We start from the raw sequence: 23,306 nt of genomic DNA on the forward strand, positions 1-23,306 counted from the left end.
GGTGCCTTTTGCTCCCACTGGTCCCACTAACTGAAATGTCTTCTATGAAGTCCTTTTTCTCCCTTCAGCTGGAAATCACCACTGAACCATTAGAGCCCAAGGGAAACCTCAGCACCCTTGAGAAACTTTGAACTGGCTCTGTTTGAATTACTTTTCCCTTCATTCATTCCAACACTTTATTTAGGTCTCCAATAAAACTCAATTTGGTCCGTCCAGTGTGGCTCAGTGGTTGAACATTGACCCGTGCACTAAGAGGTTGCTGGTTTGATTCCTGGTCTTGGCACAAGCCAGGGTTGTGGGTTCAATCCTCCATAGGGGGTGTGCAGGAGACAGTCTATGGTTATTTCTTTCTCATTGATGTTTCTCTCTGTCTCTTTTCTCTCTCTCCTTTCCTCTCTCTAATAATAAAAACACATTTTTAAAATTATTTTTTTTAAAAACCAGCTCAATTTGTTGTGTTGCAATTTGGGGGATAAGGATTTCTCTCCCTTGCCAGCTTATGGTTTCCTAAATCCATGGACACATTCTTATTTTTCTTTGACTTTCCAATAGCTGATACTCCAATCCCAGACCCCATGCTGTTCTTTCAATCAATACTAATTTTCTTTCTCTTTCATATTTTTATTTTTTTTATATCTATTCTCTGAGTTTATAAATATCATCCTCATCTTTCTAAGAAGGAAAAAATCCTCCATGGACTCTTTGCTTCCTTCTCTGGTGGAGGGAAATGAAGCCCTGGCTAATGCCTTTGGGGTATTTTTCTTTGCCAACTTAGTACTCTGCACTCTATGCTTCCATTTATTCATGCCCCATTCATTACTTAATCTCTTTCAATGAATTTTCAGTTCCCATTAAGACATTGAAACGCTGTCAACCACCTCTGGATTCTTAAGTGCAAGAGGCATTTTGAGTTCTTCTCATGTTGTACCACTCTAGTTTTTTGGAACTTGAGACCCTTATCTTCTTAAATGTTTCTGCTCCTCTGGCTTTGCTGATACTATTCTCTCATGGTTCTCCTCCTCCTCCTCTTACAGTCTTTCCTTACTGTACTTCGTGGGATTCTTTCCCATTTGATCCTTCTTAAACATGAGCATCGCTCCATATTTGTTTCCGCTACTCTCGTCTCACATGTATTCACTGGGTGTGCTCATCCACCTGCAGAGCTCTAATGCCACTAGTTCAAATTGTTTTACAAATCTCTACCTCTCTGTTGGCCTCTCTTTTGGTTTGGACTCAAGGAGTCTTCAGTCTACTGAAAATTCTGACTTAAATGTCCAACAGACACCTCAAACTCCACAGGTCCAAGAGATAACTTGTCATCGTTTACTCTAAACCTATTCTTTTTTTGTTATTGTTTATTAACACGAATGACACCGTCATCAGACTGGTCATCAAACCAGATAGAGGAGTCATCATTGACATCTTTCTTTCACCACCCATCCACTCAGACATCAACTCTTGCTAATTTTGCCTCTCCATTTTTTTTTTCACTCTGTCAAATGTAAGATATCTTGTTCAGGTCATATCTAGCATATCTAAACTATCGTGATATCCTCCTCCATTCTATCCTTGTTCCTCTTAAATCTATCCACTACTCCTACAGTTGGAGTAAATGGAACTCTAAGGTAGAACTCCTCTGTTTAAAAGCCATCAATGGATCCCTGTGATCCCCCAGGGCTCATCCTGGCTCTAGATTTGTTCAGTTCATTCACTCATTAAGTACTAATTTAATGCCTACATATGATTCAGATAAAATCCTGGGCATACATGGGGGAAAAGAGGGAAGAATCTATATCTTCAAAAAACCCACCAGTCATGCATAAATATCTCTATATATAAAAGCCTAAGCATCCGAACAACTGGTTGACCAGTTGTTATGACGTGCACTGACCACCAGGAGGCAGACGCTTAACGCAGGAGCTGTCCTCTGATGGTCAGTGTGCTCCCACAGCCAACCTCTGGGGCTGGCCAACCTCCCACAGTCCCTCCCCCGCTGCCTCTCCCCCCAGCTGGCCTGCCTGGGCTGGCCAGCAAGGGGAGGGACTGCGGGAGGTTGGCCACCGGCCCCCATCAGGACTAGGCGAGACAGCCCCAATTGGCCTCCATTGCCGGCCAAGAAACCTGTGCACGAATTTGTGCACTGGGCCTCTAGTATAATTATAAAACAAGTCACCCCATTTAGCTTTTTGCATTATCTTCTGTCACTCCCTCCCTTAATATTCCACTGCAGTAACTTTGAAATGTTTATAGATATTATATTCATACCACACTTTTTCATTATTTCACATGCTTTTGTCCTGGCCTGAAATGCAGGGCCCACATTTTGTCACCTCACAAAGTTCTTTATCCTCTAACCACTCACCTGGATGCCATCTCCAGGTAGCATTCCCAGAGACCCTCACTTGGGGCTCTGTGCTCCATGGAACACTGTGTATACCCTGTCTTTGTCCTGTTATATTATATTTAAATTACCTGTTTCTTTGTCCATCTCCTGTGGATTGGGAGAACTAATTAAAGTAGTAGGGACTCAAGAAATATTTGTTGAATTTTATCAAACTGACCCAGAAAAGACATTCCAAAAATGTTAATTTCACTTTCTTTTTTGAAAGATCTCCTCAAAGACTGTTGATAATTTTGAGGGAAAGCTTAAAAGGCAGTTGCCCTGAATTTAGATCTTTGCATTTCTAAATGTGGCTCAAATGAAATATTTATGAGGAAAAAGATGCTATACATAACTTATAGATGTATTGTTAATTACAAAAATATATAGAGAGTATGATCAGAAAAAAAAGTTATTGATTCTTGTTTCCCACTGTTTAAACTTATTTCTGGATCAGGAATTCCTGTTATTTGAATGAAACTTAAGACAAGGCCATGATATTTTCAAGTGACATTCAACATTTTTCTGTTCACCTCTATTCCTCACATTTAGTCTTGCTTCAGCAATTAATGTGTCCAGTTCAGTATATTATAACAAATCGAATTTTATTTTAAAGTGGAAGCTTCACTATTCCTCCAGATTCTTCTGTTTTTCTCCAGTTTATGATTTTGCCTTATCTCCTCAGTCTTGCTGACCTTGATCTTGACTTCTTCAAGGTCCAGAGTTTTCTCACTGGCAAAGAGGTAGCAAGAGTCTTCCTAGACTAGTACTTTCTCGTCAGCTTAGCATCAGTGCTTTAAGGGCTTGGCAGGTGTTTAGGCTAACATTTTTCACATGCAGTATATTTTTGGTGGTATCTAGAGCTTCTCTCTGTCTCTGGGGTCTCTTGTGATTCCTTTGATGAAGGAAAATGCACCGCTTTACAGCTGCTCACTGACCAGTCATTGCTGTGTCCTTTGTAAATTACAAGGCAATTTCAGTTCCTTTGGCTGGGATCCCCTTTCCCTCCAGGTCGGGGTCTAGGGCGACCTCTCCTGGCTTTCTGTTGCATGTGGCCCACCTCTGACTTATGGGGGACACATCCTTTTACACATGAGCTAAGCAGTTACCTCCCAAATGGGCAGCCCTTCTCTGCCGCCAGGTTTGAGCGGGCCCCTCTTTAGCTTTCCCGCCGTAGAATTCATTTTTTTTTTTTTTTAGATTTTTCCAGTGTGAGTCAGACACCAATGCATCCTGTTACCCCCACCTACATGGGCCATTTTTAAAATATATATATTATAATATATTATTAATATATATTGATTTCAGAGAGGAAGGGAAGGGAGAGGGAGATAGAAACATCAATGATGAGAAAATCATTGATTGGCTGCCTCCTGCACACCCCACACTGGGGATTGAGCCCACAACCCGGGCATGTGCTCTGTCCGGGAATCGAACCTGGACCTCCTGGTTCAACCATTGAGCACACCGGCTGGGCTCCAGGGGACATTTATCATGTTGACTGTGTGGTCTTGATGAATCTCATGGTGAGGGGCTTCTACCCTGATTGTGCCCCCGTGTTGTTTGGGGATGGGCAGGAGGATTCACCACACGCTGTCTGTTCTCACTCAGACTCCATTTGTGATCTCTGCCATCATGTGAGGGGAAGGTTGAGAATCTCAGAAAGCTCATTTTAGCTACCTTTTTTGAGATTCTAAATAGTGGTCACCCACCTCTCTTTAGAATATGGTATCTATTGTCTTGGGATTCAACTAAAACCAATAGTTGCCTTTAAAATCCTACTTCATCCTTCTCTGAACCCCACGAGGTACTCATCCTCCTCTTATTGCCCGTGTTTTATAAACGTGGAGACTGAGTGCTCATGGTCACCCGGCTTTGTAGGTTTGTGTCTCTGGTGAGGAGTCTTATCCGGAGATCCAGGTTTCAAAGGTGAAGCCTGGATGAGCTCATCAGGTTGACCCAGGCTCCAGGGGTAGGCACTGTTGGTGATCTCAGATCCCAGATCCAGTGACTCGCCTTAGGGACCCTGAGGGTGGGGGACAGAGGAGGCAGTCCTTCCACCCTTGGCCCAGAATGTGGGCCACGGCTCTGCAATGCATACAGAACCAGCGGAGGAGCTTCTCTCTCATCTCTCCTGCGTGCTCCTCGGATGTAAATAATTTACAGTGGCAACAGTTAGAGAATGTGCTCTGTGTAGGATGAGCCCGATTCCCTTCATAACTCTATAGGCTTCTATATAGCACGGTTCAGCTGAGGGTCCCACGTGCCCTCCATTCTACAGCCCTTGTCAGCTGCTCCACATCTTCCGGGACACCCTGCAGTAGAGGGCCTGGGACTCACAGAAAGTCACGGGGGGGTTCACAGGTAGCACTGGGAATAGAACCAGCCTCTCTTTCACAGGCTTTAAACCCAGTGGCAGGAAGTTCCCTGTATGGATGTTGGAAAAACACCAGCTCTGAAATGCATGGTATATACTGTATATCCGGGGCTGACTCTAGGAGGTGCAGATTGGGAGGAGTGGCCCTTGAATATGGAAGTGTTTGTTTGTAATGTATTTAATGTCTGTCCACCTATTGATTTTGAAGGGAGGAAGCAAGTGTTCAACCAAACAGTTGCAGGGGGGAGAGTGAATCGAGTCCTTGACATGTTGATAAAAACGTGGAGATGGCCCTAACTGGTTTGGCTCAGTGGATAGAGCGTCGACAGACTGAAGGGTCCTGCATTCGATTCCGGTCAATAGCATATGGCTGGGTTGCGGGCTCGATCCCCAGTAGGGGGCGTGCAGGAGGCAGCCTATTGAAGATTCTCTCTCATCATGATGTTTCTATCTCCCTCTCCCTTTCCCTTCCTCTCTGAAATCAATAAAAATATATTAAAAAAAAACAAACAAACAAACAAACAAAAAACGTGGAGGTGGGTGAGTGACCTTCTCAGGCAGTGTCATAGGGCAGATCGGAAGACACATCTAGCCCTGCACTGTCCAATAAAAGTAGAATACCATCTATATATATAATTTTAAGTTTTAGCAGCCATCTTAAATCAATTAAAAATATACAGGTGAAATGAATTTTAATCATATATTTAATCCAGTACATACAAATTAGTAGTATTTTAACATGTAACCAGTATAAAATATTAGGGAGATATTTTACATTCTATTACTCCTACTAAGTCTTTGAAATCTGGAGCTCTGTATTTTAAGCTTGCAGCATACCTGGATTTGGAGTAGCCACATTTCAAGTGCTGAGAGCCACTTTGAGAGCCACAGTGGCTCCCAAACTGGACAATGCAGACTCCATCCTAGCTCTGCCACTTGCCAGCTCTGTTGTGTTGGGCCAGTTACTTAAACGTTCTGAACCTCAGTTTCCCCTCCTCTCATGTATAATATGGAGATCATAATCTATCATAGTATTGAGAGGAGGTCACATGTGTAAAGCAACTAGTGTGGTTCATGGTATATAGTAATTGCTCAGTGAACGTGTGGTTCTTTCCTCAAACTGACTTCCATGGCAACTAAACTGTAAGCTCCTTGCAGGAGATGGATTCTATCTAGAAATAAACCAGTGCTGACCCTCTCTCTCTCTCTCTCCCCCTTCCTTCTACTGATATCCCCCTGCCAGGCAATTGCACCACTCACGCCTTCACTTCCTTTCGGTCTCTGCTGAAAAACCCCTTAATCTGAGAAGCTTTTCCTGAACACCTTGTGTGTAAAGTGGCCCCCTCACTCTCAGTCCCCTCTTACCTGCTTTGATTTTCTTTGGAGCACTTCTCACCATCATAGATACAGTTACTTCTCATTTGTTTATTTCTCCCAACCCAATAGAAAATAAACTCCCAGAGGGCCCAGGTTGCTCTGTTTACTATATAATATCCAGCTAAATATGTTAGTGGATGAATGAATACATTTATTGGACATCCCCAAAGCTTTGTCCTTAGCAGGAAGCACTGAATTAAAATACACAGGTCTTGCTTGATGAGAGAGGGAAAGAGAAATATGGGTGATCAAATGGCTCAGAGGCCCTTATTCTCACTAAAACCTCTGCTACCCTGTGTCCTACCCTCTCCTACTCCTAGACTTGTTTTATGCTACTTGCCCTGCTGGAATTTCCTTCACTTCATCTCCGCTTAACAAAACCTCACATGCTATGTAAGGCCCTGCTCGAATACCACCTTTTCTACAGGGTCCTTTTCAGATCTCCTGGTTGAAAACATTATCTCTGGCCTCTCTTCCTCCATTGGATTTTTTTCCTTTTGCTCTAGTGTTTATGACAGCATGTTTCATATTAGAATTTCTCATGGATGAGTGTGACTCCTCACACTATATTGAACCTGTGGAGGGAAGGTCCTGACCTCAGCTGGGGCAGGATGAGGGTGGGGATGTAGTTGAAATTGTACAGTCTCTGTGATGAGAAGCCCAGGGGTTAGAATCTTGAATCTAATACTTCAGAGTTGTGGGCTTGGGAAAGTTATTCAATGTCTTTAAGTCCCAGGGTGCTCATCTGTGAAATGGGATAGCTGTGACCACCTCGTGGAGTAAACCTTTGTTAATATCTACTCTGTACTGAGTGCTTTAATTACTACCAAGGGGGCAGACACAGATCTAAGCACACAGTAGATTCCCAATAAATAGTCACGTGACCTTTACATGATTTCAAATCTCTAGTTCAGTGGGTGCTAATAGGGGCTTGTTTACAGAATGGAAGTCACAGTGTCCATGGTAATACTAGTATGATAACATGTAGGTATCAAATCTATTGGCACCCACTAGAATGAATGGCTCTTGTTCTTGCCCAGTAAAATATCTGCATCTAATGACATTCACTGTAGAGAAACTTTTGTTTTCACTTTTGGTGTTCGGTGGGTTATTGTGATTTTCTAAGTCACCAGAGATATATATTCTGACTCCTCCCACAAAGCACTCATCTCTACTTGCTCAAGTGTAGATTTTATCATAGGCCTCACAAAGGTTCACACACAGCCATATACAACCACTGCATTGTTGAGGCAACGTGCCAAAATGAAAACCAGGAGCTAAAAGGTAGAAGTCTAGTACAATTGGCCTCTGAGATCATGATCTGTAAAATTAAAACGCTGGATTAGAGCAGGGTTTTACTTTTGCACCATTGCCATTCGAGCCCAGTATTTTTGTTGTGGGGAGCTGTCCTGTGCATTTGTAGGATGTTTAGCAGCATCCCTTAGCCTCTACCCACGCGATGTGAGTAGCAACGCTCAGTCATGACAATCAAAGATGTCCCCAGGGAGACAAAATGGCCACCACTTGGGAAGCACTGGATTAGGTCTTTCAAATTGCAGCTAATTCTAGGACTGCAGGCTGAGGCCTCACTCGCTGCTGTTCCATGCAGAGCTTCCTTCCACTTTGGAAAGCTGCAGTGTTCTGAATCGTGTTTCCTTACAAACAGCGTAACAGCCAACCATTCCCTCACAGGCTCCCACCCGCACCCACTTACAACAGAAGCCATGTGGAAGGTTCGTATGGGTGACACGCTGCGATTTCACTGTGTCGTAGCTCCCCACCGAGATCTCTGAGCAGCCGCCTCCACCCCCTGCTTGCCACTCAGGTGGGCCTGGCAGGCAGTTTTGGCAGCTGCAGCTGTTACAGTTCTGCACTCATCACGCACGGCTTTGTTTGAGGCTCTAAACAAAACTTCAGGCCACAGCTCCTGACAGCCACTCCTCTGCTCACGTGCCTCTCTCCTGGCCGCTGACAGCTGGGGCTCGTGGGGCCAAGCAGATTTCAGTGGCTCCTCATAATAAAATGATGCAGTTGGACAATGGAGGGAAACATCTAATTGAGTAGGAAATCCCCGTCTCCTTTGTATTTTCTTTTAAAAAATATAATTTTACTGATTTCAGAGAGGAAGGGAGAGGGGAAGAGAGAAACATCAATAATGAGAGAGAATCATTGATCGGCTGCCTCCTGTACGCCCCACACTGGGGATTGAGCCTGCAACCTGGATATGTGCCCTGAATGGGAATTGAACTGTGACCTCCTGGTTCATAGGTCGATGCTCAACCACTGATCCACACTGGCCGAGCTCCATCTTTTTTTTCCCTATCTTGGATTTTCTTCCCATTTCAGTTGGAAGCGTAGACAAATAAGATATCATATCTATTCGTGTTTATACATCATTTTACGCTTGGCAAGATGTTTGTGTCCTTGCCGCATTTTTAAAAGGTAGAAATAAGAATCTGAGATCTAGAGAGAGGACATGACTGTCCAAAGTCACACCACTAGCCATGAGTAGAAACAGTCTTTTAAAGGTTCTTGCCAGATACAGGCTCACAGCCCAATGAGCAAGGCCGTCACAATTAAGTGTAATGAAAGATAATAAGCACTAACATACAGTCAGGTAAAATGAGCAACTAGAGCCGGGAGAAAGGGTCAACTAACACTTTTGGAAACGAATAGAAAAAGGAAATTATCTTTGAGGACCTGGCTCAGCTGGCTACTACAGGATGAACAGGACTTGGCTGGGCAGGGGGACAGAATGAGCAAAGACACTCCCAGCAGGAAATGAGTGAACACCATCAGCACCAACATTCATCATTATCATTATCCTCACCATCACGGGGCACTTGCTACATGCCAGCCACTGGGTGGAACACTTCACATAAATTGTGTCATTGCATTTTAACACTAGGTGCTATTGTTTTGTTTTGTTTTTTAATACATATTTTTTATTGATTTCAGAGAGGAAGGGAGAGGGAGAGAGAGAGAAGCATCAATGATGAGGGAGAATCATTGATCAGCTGCCTCTTGCACACCCCACATTGGGGATCAAGCCTGCAACTCAGGCATGTGCCCTGACTGGGAATTGAACCCTGACCTCCTGGTTCAGAGGTTCACGCTCAACTGCTGAGCCACTCCCTCAACTGCTGAGCCACTCCCTCAACTGCTGAGCCACGCCAGCCTGGCATTAGGTGCTATTGTTAATCACATTTTACAGACAGGGAAACTGAGACTCAGAGAGATTAAATGACTTGCCTGGAATCATACTTTTTATAACTGACGAGACCTGGATTCAAAGCTACCTTTCAGTAAGGACTAAAATGAGCTCTTCTAGAATAAGTGGTGTGGGGGACATAGACAACACAATTATAGGCTAGTAAGTAGAATTTTGATGAAGTGACAACAACAAAATGTATAAATTTTCAAAAGGCAAGGTGTGGCCATGTAGTCTCTCTTCTTTTCTCCCCGCCCCCCACCCCACCAAGGAGCCTCTTCTAAACGCCCCCTTCATAAGCATTTCTCCAACATGGCACCACTGTGCTACTCTACCATCCCCCCAATAAGAGGTGGCTAAGGCCCTACCGAGTTTCTGAACATCAGGGAACCTTGAGGCTCAGAATCACCAGCAGGTGAATCTCAGTCACGTTTCCTTGGGGTGAGGGAGGCACCCTACTGAGCACTGTAGAAGTGACTCTAACGAGCTCCACAGACTCTTCCCCTGTAGGTATCCCACCCAGAAGGTCATGCTCATAATCCGTCCCGAGATGGTGTGCATTCATGTAATCATGCAAAGTGCGCATTCAGTAGCTACATGTCTGTGTGAGAGGAGGAGAGGAAGGAATTCTCGTTTACTGAGTCCCTGTCCTGAGAGGCAGGTTGTTTGTGAAGATAGTAGGTGGGCCAGACACTTGAGTTCTGTCTCCATATCCCTGAGACTTGGTCTCTGCATTCGCTCATTTCTTTCAACACATAAGCCTTGAAGACTTTCCATGTGCCAAGTGCCAAGATACAGGCACTTAAGCTTATCCTATGTTCTGCAGATAATGAAACTGCATTCCTAAGAAGTTAAGCAATTTACAGGTTGATACAGCATGTGAACAGCAAAGCAGGAACGTGATGCTGTGCTCTTAACCAGATACTGTACTGAATTTTGTAAACCTTAAAGCACTGTACTGATATAAGATAGTATTAAGAAAATGTGTTAACAACATTTTCTCCTTTGTCTTTCTTCTCTGTCTCTGTCTCTCTCTCCCACCTTCCCTCCCTCCCTCTCTCCTCCTTTCTCCACAGGACTCCACAGAATGGAGCAAGAATGAGAGGAAAAAGGCCGGCAGAAAAGCATGAACTGGAGGTTTGTTGAGCTCCTCTACTTCCTGTTTATATGGGGCCGTATCTCAGTGCAGCCCTCCCACCAGGAACCAGCTGGGACAGACCAACATGTCTCCAAGGAATTTGATTGGCTCATTTCAGACAGGGGGCCTTTCCACCACTCCAGGAGCTACCTATCCTTTGTGGAAAGACACCGTCAAGGATTTACAACTAGATATAAAATATACAGGTAAGATTGGGGCTAAGCTGGTCTTTGCCTTTCATTCATAGAAAGCTTCCGGGGTCAGCCATTGGCATGGGCCTTACTGTAAGGGGGAATGTCTGGGCCAAGGAACCCTTCAGCAGGCTGTCAGTCACTTTTTCACTTATTGATTGATTGATTGATTGATTGTTCACTTTGCACAAGAGATTAGCAATGGCAATGAGAAGAGCAAATAGCTAACGTTTATTGAATATGTACTGTGCTCTGGGCATGATACATACTATCTTGTTTAAAACTTATAAACCATCAGAGATAGGTTCTGTCTGTTTTCTCCACTTTATAGATGAGGTGACTGAGCTTCATCGAGGTGAAATAACTTGTGCTAAGTCACATTGGAAATGGTCAAATATTTTTAGTCAACCACATCAGGTGTTGGTAGTGTTGTTTTGCAAATGCTGTCAGTGCATCCAATAACCTACCCAAACACATGCACACATTTGGACGTAAGAGAGGACACTCCGTGAACCACCTTTTCTTGAGCAGATCTGAGCTGGTTCTTGGCCTCTTGGAATCCTACTCATACAAAAAGAACTTACCCCAAATTCTTTTCTGCTTCAAACCATCTCAGGGTCTCCTCATTCCACGTGATCACCCTCTCTTTGGTATTTCTATACTTTTCTACACTTACACCTCTTGAGTTTTAAGCCATTTGCAATTAGAGTGCGTATTTCTTTCTTACCTACCTGGAAACTCTTTGAGGGCAGGATACACACACACACACATATGTAAAATTTTATTTTTAGATGCCCAGAGTCACTTTTGTTCTGCCTCGTATCATATGCACATAATACATGTTATGGATGTAAACGAATTAGAGAATGCAAAAAGTCTCTAGAGGTGTGATTTTTGTCTTAAAGTTCAAGGAAGAAGAACAAATCCCTAATATTTCTGGGCCAGTTAGGATAAGATAGCCAGGAAGAATAGCGAAGGCTGTAATCTTGGCCTGCAGCTGGGAAGGCATGGCTTCAGGTCTTATATCTTCTATATACTTGGTATGAAAATAGGCATGTCTCTTTTGCACATTTTGTGACATTATGGGCTGAAAATGGGTTACTCATGAAATCTCTACCAGCTTCCAATACCTCTGCTTTTATGCTGAATATTCAAATCCTAGTTTGAAAGTTGGCCTATTAATGACCGAGGTCTTGCATTGGTTCCATTCATACAAGTTCACAGATGAACTTTCCGTGAGCCTTGAGGAGCTGTAGAGAATCTGAGTTATTGAGGGAAGGTACTCTGGGCATGATGAAAAGCAGGATCACTAAGGAAAATGAAGAATGTATGTGCATGAAAAGAAAAAGAGCACAAGAATGAAAAACGTGGTGCAACTTCTTTCAAAAGAGAAGCATATCAGAACCTCAAAAAAATAAGTACTGATTCAAAAATATATAGTTATCAAATGTAAATGATTCCTTAGGAGAATTACTTCTAAATCACCCAAGAACAATAGTTATCTACTTAATTTCATATTTGGATTATTAAAATAGTTTCTGACACAATACAACTATTGCTTTCAGTGGATGTGCATAAACTAAATACGGGTGTTCATTGATTACTCAACCAAACGCTTCAATATCTGAAATCCCTGGTATTGGGAAAGACGTTGGCTTGTAATGTTGGAAGAGAAGAAGTAGTAAAGCCCCAGTTATTTGTGATTTGTCAGATAATATTAACACCTTGGTTTTATCTGTGGCTTTCTCTTCCATGTGAGCCTCTTGACGGCAGTTTAACTGGGGCTCAGATTTCCATTTTAAAGATCAGGACGTGATTGACTTGAATAAAATTATGTAGCTGAGAAAAGTTGGAGCCTGAACTGGAAACAAAATCTGAGGATAGGTTCATCCATATGAATAAATATGCTAGAACTGAAGACATCCATTCATTGTTTACAAATGTTTCTTAGCAACTATGGTGTGCCTGACCCTGTTCTAGACCCTAGGGACAAGTTGGTCATGATTGACAGGTGATGGTCCCTATGGAGGCTCACAAGGGAGCTATCAGGCTTCGGAGATGATGAATCTGTGTTTGTGATTGCTGTTGAAATAACCTAGACTTAAACCTGTATCCTCAGTAGAACCACAGCTACCAAATGTTCAATAGTAGCAACCTTTTACTGGGAGGTCAATCAATTCTCACACCATCTTCTGTGAGATGAGCAGTGTCTTGGCATTTTACACATAGGAAATTCAGGACTTGGGGAAGCAGAATGCATTTCTCTAGCCCAGTGATTTTCAACCTTTTCCATCTCATGGCACACGTAAACTAATTACTAAAATTGTGCGGCACACCAAAAAAATGTATTTTTTTGCTGATCTGACAAGAAAAAGGGTATGATTTTGACTCATTCACATTAGACAGCTGTTGTGCTGGATGCTTTCATTTTTTTATTTGACAATCGAAGGGAAAAGTGGTCAGTGCCTCTGACTAAATAGTCAGGTATTGCATGTTTTACAAATTCTTGCGGCACACCAGGGTGCCGTGGCACACCCGTTGAAAACTGCGGCTGTAGCCCATCTCCCTGGTGACAGGTGGAACTGGGGACCAAACACAGCCCTTCTGTGACCCACTCGACTGCATGGCCCCTCCAGCATGGTGTCCAAATGTGGAGTGTTTCAGAGTTCTGAGAGGGCTCTTCCAAACATTTTTCTCTCACAATCACTTTGTCAACATTTCGGCGGTAGTTTTAGAGATGCTGAGAAGTGAACGGCTGCTAATGAGGTTGGGGGTCAGGCCCTCTGGACACTAATTCTGCTCTGCAGACACTGATCTAGTGACATCAGGCAAGTTCCTTCCTCTCCCAGATCCCCCTGTTCTGACCCATTAAAGGATAGATGTGATGTAGGTCAGTGGTTTTCCACCAATGCTCTTTGAAATCCTGAGGGTCAGTAACGAAGTCATAGGAGCCTGGCTGGTGTGGTTCAGTGGTTGAGCATCAACCTATGAACCAGGAGGTTCGACTCCTGGTCAGGGCACATGCCTGTGGTTGTGGCTTGGTCCGGTGTAGGGCGTGTGGGTGGTTGCCGATCAGTGATTCTCTCTCATCATTGATGTTAGATCTCTCTTCCTCTCTGAAATCAATAAAAACATCTATTTTTAAAAAGTCATAGGAGCCAGTGTAGTGTGAGGAGACAGGCAAAGGGCAGGGGGCACTCAGGCAGGATCCCTGGCCTTCCCCAGCCCCTCTGTGAGAGGTTTGCTCCTTCTGCTTCTGTGTTCAGGCTGTACGCATGCTTTCCTTCGGATTCCGCCGCTAAAACAAAGCGTGCAATCCCCCAACATGCCGATTTCTAAGCTCCTTTCTAGCTCTAAAATTAAGTATAAGGTTTCGCCAAGGACACATGGTTAATTAAATGATGGAGTTCACCCCAGAAGTCGGGCCCCTGGTCATCTAGTTATTTCTTCCTTCCTTTATTTAATCCTCAAATAATTACTAAGCACCAACTATAGGCCCAGTGCTGTTTTGGGGCAGATACAATGATGAGTGAAACAAACATGGTCCCTGCTCTCAGAGGAGAAACTATATTAATTAAACACACACACACACACACACACACACACACACACACACACACACACGCAGTGCTACAAAGAAGAAAGAGCAGGGTAGGCATAACTGGGGCAACAGTAACACCATCCACATCGATCGGGAACCTGTTATGTGCAGAGGTTTGGTGGGGCTTCTGTCATGATCCGCACATGGACATGCAGACAGGGACCCAGAGACCTAGGTGCCTCTTCAGACCGGGTTCAGACCAGCGCAAAAGCCACCTAGCGCATGCTCGTCGGGTGGTTGTCCATCGCCACTTCCTCCCCATTGCATGCCGCTTTGTTGAAACACTAAAGCATGGCCCCCGGGGATTTCCTCTGCTGCCCGTGTGCTAACATGCATGTAGCACATAGAAACTTGACATCCGCATCAGGAAAGACAGGCTTTCCTACCAGAATGTGCCCTACTGTCACATGCTACCACGCAAGCCCCATGGAGATGCTCTAGACCTCAGGCTCTGGCCAGGTTCCCCCACCCTGAATCCAGGCTAGAGCCCTGAGTCATCTAGAAGCTTCCGAAAGACACTGAAGTCTCCTCTCCTCATTTACGTGGGTTAAGGCCATCTCCCTCCTCACCTCTATGCACACAGAGGCCAATTTCAGCTCAGAGAGGCCTGGTGGGGAGACAGTGCCACTGGCAATGCTGAGAACCTGGCAGAGTAAATCCCAGCTTCAGAAGCCCTCTCTCATGTCGCTTCACAAGCTGAGCAGTAATGTGTGCACAAGCAGTGATTTGGGTGCACGAGGCACACGCTCTGTCACTCACAAGCCTGAGCTGGCACACGGAGGCTGGGCACGTTTTCTGCTGGCTTCTGCCAGGGTGCAGTGACAGTAACACTGATCTTGGGCTCAGGGAACCCGCCACTGGCCCAGGTCACTCACCTCCCTGATGTCTGATTTCAGCCAAGTAATGGAACTTTTTTGTGCCTCTGTTTCCTCATCTGTACAATGGGATTGTTAGTTAAGGGGTTTTCCAGGTCCATGTCTGAACTTCTATGATTCTGTGAAATATTGCCATTTGAAAACAGAACATGGGATAGCAGAGAAGACCCTGGACTTGGAGTCTGGAGACCTAGGTTTTGTTTAGTTTGGAGCTGCTTTCTGGCTTTGTCAACCTGGGCAAATTCATTCATTCATTCACCATTCAGTCCTTCATACATCCATGGCTTTAGAACCTAACACAAATCATACGTCGTAAGCTGTGCTATGATTGAAGGTAAAGAGCTGAGCAATAGAAAACACTAAAGCACACACACAGGCACACACACACACACAAACCCACAGTGGAGGGTAGAGGCAAAAACAATGCCATAAGCAACTCCTCTGAGACTCTGTTTTCTCATCTGTAAGATGAAGACACTGTTAAATGTGTGGTTGCGGTGAGAAACATCTTAGCGACCAAGCATAGTGAGCTTGGAATTTTGCAGGAGCTGCATAAATACAAGTTCTTCCCTCCGTGTGGGAGAACTGATTGCATTCATTGCTCAAAGTTACTTCTTTCCTACTCATGTGAATGTAAAAGTCAGTCTGGTCCAAAGGTGTTTCCTGTGTTCCCACTGCCTTGTTGATTATTGGTTTATTGGCTTGATTATTTACCCTGACTTTGAGATCATTAGTTGCTGTAAATTTAGCAATTATTTCAGAGGTAGGATTACTGGGGGTATTGTGGTACCCTCTGGAGGCTTTGGTTCTGGAGAGCCAGGTCAGAGGAGAGAGATTGATAATGGCAGCCCCTGTGCCATAGAGGTGGTTTCGTATCGAGTGGTTTTCCATGTGGGTTGCAGAGCAAGGTTTGTGGCCTATGGTACACCTTTCTTTCAGCCTTAAATAAGTACCTAAAACTTGAGTATAAATTAACTCTTGGAAAACTAAGTCTGATCGCCTCACTTTCTTGCACGTATTTCAGAGTTGCATGAGTCTCCAATTTAGTCTGCTCTCCCAATGGTTCCTTCATGTGTTTCACAAAAAAATATCTCAGTAGGTTTTGTGGTGAAGCTATTAAATGAATGGGGCTGGGACTGCCTGGATGGTTCTATGGCGATAAATGAGATGTGGTCCTTGCCCAGAGATCATTCAAGTACGCAGGCTAGATGCTGTGCAAAGGGGAGATGCTGATCACAAGGTAGACAGGTCTCTGCCTTCAGGGGGCTAACAGACAGGTGGTGGTGAGAGAGAAGTTCGTCCCAGCACCCCTCAGGCTGCTTGTGGTTGAACTTGAAACCCTGCAGTGCGCGCCAGCCCTCTGCAGCAAATACTCTGGCTCGCGGTGGCAGTCGTGTAGAGTTGAGAAACCTTTCTCCAGAGCAAGTGTTTTGGGACAAAGAGGAAAACGGTGGTGGGAAGGATATTAGAATAAATGGTCTTTGATTCCGGTCATGAGTTTGAGTTGGATGGTTGAAATATAGGCACCAGCGTATGGCCGGGTTCCCAGAGCATCTGGCTGCAGGACCGAAGGGGAAGGGGTTTCCCATGTTTCCAGACATGGCCTCAGTCGGGGTGGCCCAGGCATTGAGGAAGGGGAGTCGAGTTTTGCTTCCTGCTGCAGAGAGGGAGCATTTAAGGGAAAGTGGTTTTCCACCCCAGATCGCCATTCCTCCCAGATATCCGGGAGGGCTGGTGGGCTTCCCCACTGACTGCAAATTCCATAGGAAGTAAGAAGTTCAGACTTTGTAGGATGTCTCAGATACGCATGGCCTGAGTCATGCCAAAAAACAGGTGGGGCCAGGCCGCTGGGGCTCCGTGGCTGAATGTTGACCCACTAACCAAGAGGTCACTGGTTCGGTTCCTGGTCAGAGCACATGCCTGGGCTGCGGTTGTCCAGCTTCAGTCAGGAGCAGCGTCTGAAAATAGACCAGCTTGCACGCCGCCCTCACATGATTGACTGCCGACACTAATTGTGGCCATCATTGTGACCTGGGAAATTAGCAGGAGAATGGAGACAAACCTTTGGGGCTTAGGACACTGTTGCAAACCTTGCTTACAGAAGAAAGAGAGGGACTGGATCCAGGATCTGAGTACCTATTACACTCTCATTCACTTGAAAAATGTTTGCTGAGCTGCAGACTCCTACTACCCAGACTCTGCCCTGTTTCCTGGGGGGGGGGCGGGGCAGGGAGGTAGGAAGAGGAAAACCTTGACCCCCGCCCTCCAGGGACTCTGGGTATCTTGAGGAAAACTGCCTGAAAGACGTCTCAGCACAGTGCGTCCTGCTGAGCTGCCTGGTCGGGCAGTGCCCTGGATGCTGTGTTTGGGTGGGGGAAGGGAATTTCCTCCAGCAGTGGGATCTGCAGGTGGGGACGGCTGGGAGGAAAGGCAAATCTAGGAAGGCATCCTGGAGGAGAGAGGGTTGAACCCAGGCTTCAGGGAGGATTGCATTTCCTAGGAAGGCAGCAGGGAGAAAGGCCGTCCTGGCAGGTGGGGCAGCACCTGCAAAGGCCAGGAGGCGGAGAATTTGGGATGGCAAATTGATTTTAACCAACCTCCAAACTCCTGTTCATCGTCAGGGTATTACCATGTAGCTATTTAGAGCAGCGTTTTTGTTTGTTTTGCTTTTCCATTTCTTGGCCCTAACTCATGCAACAACAAAAAAATGCATTTTACATTGGCACTCAATATACCTAGAGATATGTGAAATGAAAATTCATGAAAAAAATCTTAACTTTACCACCGGTGATGAATCTCGATATTTCATATTCTATTCCATTCTAACCTAATCTATTCCTTTCTGATTCATTTATTTTAAAAAATGCAGGTGTGTACTAACCAAATAGACTTCAGCCTCCGTTAATGAGGTGGGCCTTACCATTTGAAAAACACTGAATCTATGTTGCGGTCACATTTCTCTTTTTAAAAAAAAAAAATATTTTTTTTTATTGATTTCAGAGAAGAAGGGAGAGATAGAAACATCAAAGATGAGAGAGAATCATTGATTGGCAGCCTCCTACACTCCCCACCCCCACCCCCAATCGGAGATCTAGCCTGCAACCCAGACATGTGCCCTGACCAGGAATTAAACCGTGACCTCCTGATTCATAAGTCAACACTCAACCACTGAGTCATGCCAGCCAGGCTGTGGTCACATTTTGGCTCAGAGGAAAACTGTCCCATGCTCGGCTAGCAGAGTGTGCCATGGGTCCAGGCTAAGCAGGTTAGAACCTGAGCCTTGTCTGTCATGGGCAATGGGAAATCAACCAAGGGTCTGAGACGTGAGACCAGCATGTTCTGTCACGTATTTAGAGACACCACTCTGGCTGCAGCCTGAGGAATGCATGGGTGGGCGCGGGGTTAGAAGCCCGTGGCAGTAATTTAAGGGAGAGGAAGGGAGTGCTGCGACAGCAAAGATGGAGTTCATTAACTCCCAGGTACCACTCAGGGCCACCAACAGAGCTGCTTGGTCTGCCTGTCAGGCAGCTCACTTGCTTCCTCGGCCGCATCCAGGCTTACCTGCCCCAGTTCCATCCTGGGCACCCCGTGGCTGGATGCCTTATTTTATGTAGCGTTCTACCTCGGCTGGATACTTTTGTATCTCTCATGAAAGGCGCCAGAATGCCCAAGCTTCTGCCTCTAGGCAATTTCTTTCTCTCTCAAGGCCTTCTTTCTGGGCATAAGAATTACTGGGTCTCATTAGCTGTGGATTCCCAGACTGGCTTGGAGGAAGGCCTTGTATCCCACTCTTTACCTACCCCTGACTTGTCCCTGCAAACCTTGATGGAAAGCTACAGCCGCAAGTTAGCAGCTACGCTTGTGTGAACCCTGAAACAATCGCTGTAGCTTAGTAATGAAGAGCAGTCAGTTCTTTAGGCTCAGGCCGACCTTGGTTTGAGTCCTGGCTCTGCCACTTCCTACTTAAATGCCAGTGGTCGGCAAACTCATTAGTCAACAGAGCCAAATATCAACTGTACAACAATTGAAATTTCTTTTGAGAGCCACATTTTTTAAACTTAAACTTCTTCTAACGCCACTTCTTCAAAATAGACTCACCCAGGCCGTGGTATTTTGTGGAAGAGCCACCCTCAAGGGGCCAAAGAGCCGCATGTGGCTCGCGAGCCGCAGTTTTGCCGACCACTGACTTACGCGATCCTAGGCATGCTGCCTAAACTTTTTGAGCCTCAGTTTCTTCATGTGCAAAATGGGGAGACATTCCAAGATTGCTGTGAAGATCTAAGCAGACAGCCTGTGAAGGCGTTCAGCACGGAGAAAGGGCTGGAGGGCCGCTGTCTGCAGCACCAACCCCTGGACATGCAGCGACAAGACTGCAAATGCTTAGGAGACTCCAGCAGGCGGCAGCTTGTGTGCTCTGTAGCTGAGGTGCCCTGGGGAGCCAGCCTTGCTCCATTCTTAGACTATTGTTGGGAGGAAGATGGGGAAAGGGGAGCGGAGAAAGGAAGGTTTCTGATGCCCTGGGGCACGTGGAGCAGGAATCCAGAGGCCTCCACCCTGGCAAGGTGTCCTTAAGCTGGCAGCTTGGGTTGACTCATGTAAACAGCACACGTCCATGACTTGCAAGCGTCTAATTTATTAATCAGCCCAGGTGAGGGGAGCAGTCTGCGACATCTCATCTCCAGTTCCCGCTGCCTGGAGCCCGCCAGGGTGTCTTTGATGTCTAACGCTCAGGAGACACTGTCCCTCAGGGAAGGCTCTTCACCAGGCACCTTCACAGCAATCAACCGCATTGCAGGATGGGGTGTGTGGGCGGTGGGGGTAACGCTGCTTCTGCTCAAATCACAGGCGTGTTGTTCAGAGCAGGCAGCAAGGTGCAGCCTTCATCCTGAGCACCTGCGGCAGCCTCTCTGTGACTGTGGCATGACACCCGGGGTATATGGCATTGATGGGGGAGTGTGGTTTGTGTGAGAAGGAAGGGGGTGGATGCAAAGGATAGGGGTGTCTGGGCACTGCTAAACGGGTGGGGATTGTCTGTGCATGAATTCGGCAAGTATGTGTTGAGTCCCTACCATGTGCAGGGACTACATTAGCCTCTGATGACTCGAAGGCATTACTGAGCTGTGTGTGCCCTTGAGGCGGACCATAAGGAGCCAGGGAGGGGAGGCCATGAGCAGGGGGTTGCTGCCCGGCATGAGGAGTGCTGGTCATGGCACAGAGAAGGGCACTGGAGTGGGCCCTGCAAGATTAAGGAAGGCCTTCAAGAAGAAGAGGATTTGTTGTTGTTTTTTAAAATATATTTTTATTGATTTCAGAGAGGAAGGGAGAGGAAGAAAGAGAGAGAGATAGAAACATCAGTGATGACAGAGAATCATTGATTGGCTCACTCCTGCATGCCCTCTACTGGGGATCGAGCCCCCAACCCGGGCATGTACCTTTCACCGGAAACAAACCCCAGTCCTCAGGCTGATGTTCTATCCATTGAGCCAAACTGGCTAGGGCTGTTTGATTTGTTTTAAAGTTGAGATCTGAATAGTAGGAGTTAGGGAAGGAAGGTATCAGGGTGTGTGTGTGTGTGTGTGTGTGTGTGTGTGTGCATGTGTGTGTTCTCAGGTCGTGTTTCAGAAAGGGACAGACATGAGTGATAGGCAGAGAAAATGTTTGCTGCTGGCCAGAGAAGTTGGGGAGTTAGGCCGGGATGGAGCCCGATGTCTGTTGTATAAAAGACTGAGCTTTATCCTCAGGTGGTGGCTCCCACACTTGCTCATTTCAGGATGCCCTCTTAATGTCTCAGTGATTTTGTTATGGGTCCCCTAGGCCAGGGAAATACTAATAATTCTGCTTATTAAGTAGTTAGGTCCAAACGACTTAATGAAGTGTTTATGTCCCAGTAAGTGTAGTGGCTATTTGACAAGTAATACATGCAAATCTAGAGAAAAACAGTGTTTTTATTTTATCCACAAATAACCACAGTTACTACTTCTCAAATCTTGCAGTTGGATACTGCCACCCTCATTTCCTGTCCCTCATTAATTTTTCTGAGGGACTTGGTAATGGTTCCAACTACCTAAAACCCAGCTTCAGAAAAATACGCCATCATGGAAAGATTCCAGTGAGTTTTAATATTGAAACTGTGAAAGACCTCAAGTGAGTAGGTTTTGGGATGCCCAATAAATGTCAAGTATCCCTCATTTCCCTTGAGCATTACAATGGTCCGCTGTGCCCTGTCCTGGGCTATGGCGTCAGCACACAATGTGGGAACCAGGGGCCAAGGACAATAGGGAGCTCGCTGGAGGCGTTTGCCCAGAGACGAGCATATTCAGGTTGTCCTCTTAGAAAGATCACTCCTGCCACACAGGAGAGAAATGGACTCATGGGGGAAACTTGGGCTAGCGTGCAAAGTGTGTGGCAGGAAAATAGAAGGCTATGGCAGTGACCCAGGCGAGGCGGTGGGCGGAGTGTCTTAGACTAAAGCAGCATCAATGGGGATTTGATATATATATTTTTTAATTTTTATTTTGACCCTGGCCAGTGTGGCTCAATTGGTTGTGCATTGTCCCATGCACTGAAGGGATGCCCATTTGATTCCAGGTCTGGGCACATGCCTGGGTTGTGGACTCTTATCCCCAGTAGGGGGCGTGTAGGAGGCAGCTGATAGATGTTTCACTCTCACGTTGATGTTTCTCTCTCTCTCTCTCTAAAAATAAATTAAAAATATTTTTAAATGTTTTATTTTGAAATAGTTGTAGATTGGCAAGAGGTTACAAACATAGTACAGAGAGGTCCTATTTACCCTTCACCCAGTTTACCCCAAGGATTACATGTCACATAACTGTAGCACAGTGTCAAAACCAGAAGATTGACATTGGTACAATGTGTGTGCATGGTTCTATGGCATTTATCACACGTAGATTCATGTAATCACCACCCCAGTGAAGATACAGACAGTTCATCACCACAGAGATCTCCTTTCTGCTGTCTCTCTATGGTCACACTTCTCCATTCTCCTCTACCATCCCCAACCCTGACAGCCACTAATTTGTCCCCATATCTATGATGCCATTATTTCAAAATTGTTACATAAAAGAAATTATAGCTGGAGATACTTTAAGGAGAAGGAAGACTCAGTATTTGAGCATGAAGGTGGAAGATTCAGAAAGTGAGGGACTTGCCAAGATTGCACCTTAAGTGACAAATCGTTGCATCTAGGTTACATAGCAAGAAGAGGGGGACGTTTTTTAACTTGGTCAACCAGGTGGGTGGTGGTACGTTCCATCAAGCTAGGGAGCCCTGAAAGGCAGAGAGATTTTGGGGGATTGTGAATGTTTGAAGATGAGTCAGCTTTGGAAATGTTGAATTTAAAATACCTGGAACATCCAAATAAAGACTTGGTAGGCAGTTGTTTTATAAATGATTCTGACCCTCAAAAGAGAGAACTTGGATTAAAAATTATGGTATTGAGAGCCATCGGGTTGGCAGTGGTACTTGCAGATCTATCTCCCTTGGGGATGTGCTCACTCATGGAGGAGCCTATTTAGCATGCGCAGAGACAGGCTCTGACGGGTTGAGGAATGGCCAGCGGTAAAGAAGGAAAATCAGGGACATTGGGTGCCCTGGAAGCTCAAATAAATGAATGTTTAAGAAGGAAGGTGTAGGTAATCAGAGCCATGGTTTCTGATATATCACATAAGATTAGAACTAAACGTAATCTTTTATACTTAAATCTTGACCTTGGCAAGAGCTGTTGAAATGGAACGTTAGGGGCAGAAGTCAGATTGCAGTGGGTTGAAGAGTATGTGAGATGCAAGAGAGTAGACATTTTTTTTTTAAGAAAAGAAGCATAGCTATGAAAGGGAGCAGAGACTTGAAATAAAGGTTTCTTTTTGTTGCTTTTCTTCGGTTTCTAAGAGGGAAGAGACCATTAAGAGAGGAAGAGATGCCGAGGGGCAGAGTAGGGTTATTATTGAAGAAGCACTTTCTCAAGAGGCAGGGAGGGAAAGTTACTGTAGATGGCGGTAAAAGGAGGGACACCTTTCCAACGAAACAAGAAGAAAGGGGGGAAAGAGGTGTGGGTACAGATAAGCCTATTGATTTTACTTGGGGTTTGAAGGGACTTCCGATGCTTCTGTTCTCTTTGTGAAGTGGGGTATGAAGCCAAT

General features: G+C 45.3%; 1 protein-coding gene across 1 annotated transcript in view; it reads left to right on the top strand.

The window, feature by feature from the left end:
• Positions 1–10,471: 10,471 nt before the first annotated feature.
• Positions 10,472–23,306, top strand: part of BRINP1 (BMP/retinoic acid inducible neural specific 1) — a 108,545-nt gene continuing 95,710 nt past the window's right edge. The window contains exon 1 of the mRNA XM_054727246.1: positions 10,472–10,689. Within this exon, the coding sequence (XP_054583221.1) occupies positions 10,472–10,689 (218 nt within the window). The remainder of the gene's footprint in view (positions 10,690–23,306) is intronic.

The sequence above is a fragment of the Eptesicus fuscus genome, chromosome 15 (assembly GCF_027574615.1).
Source record: "Eptesicus fuscus isolate TK198812 chromosome 15, DD_ASM_mEF_20220401, whole genome shotgun sequence".
In the NCBI taxonomy this organism is placed as follows: Eukaryota; Metazoa; Chordata; class Mammalia; order Chiroptera; family Vespertilionidae; genus Eptesicus; species Eptesicus fuscus.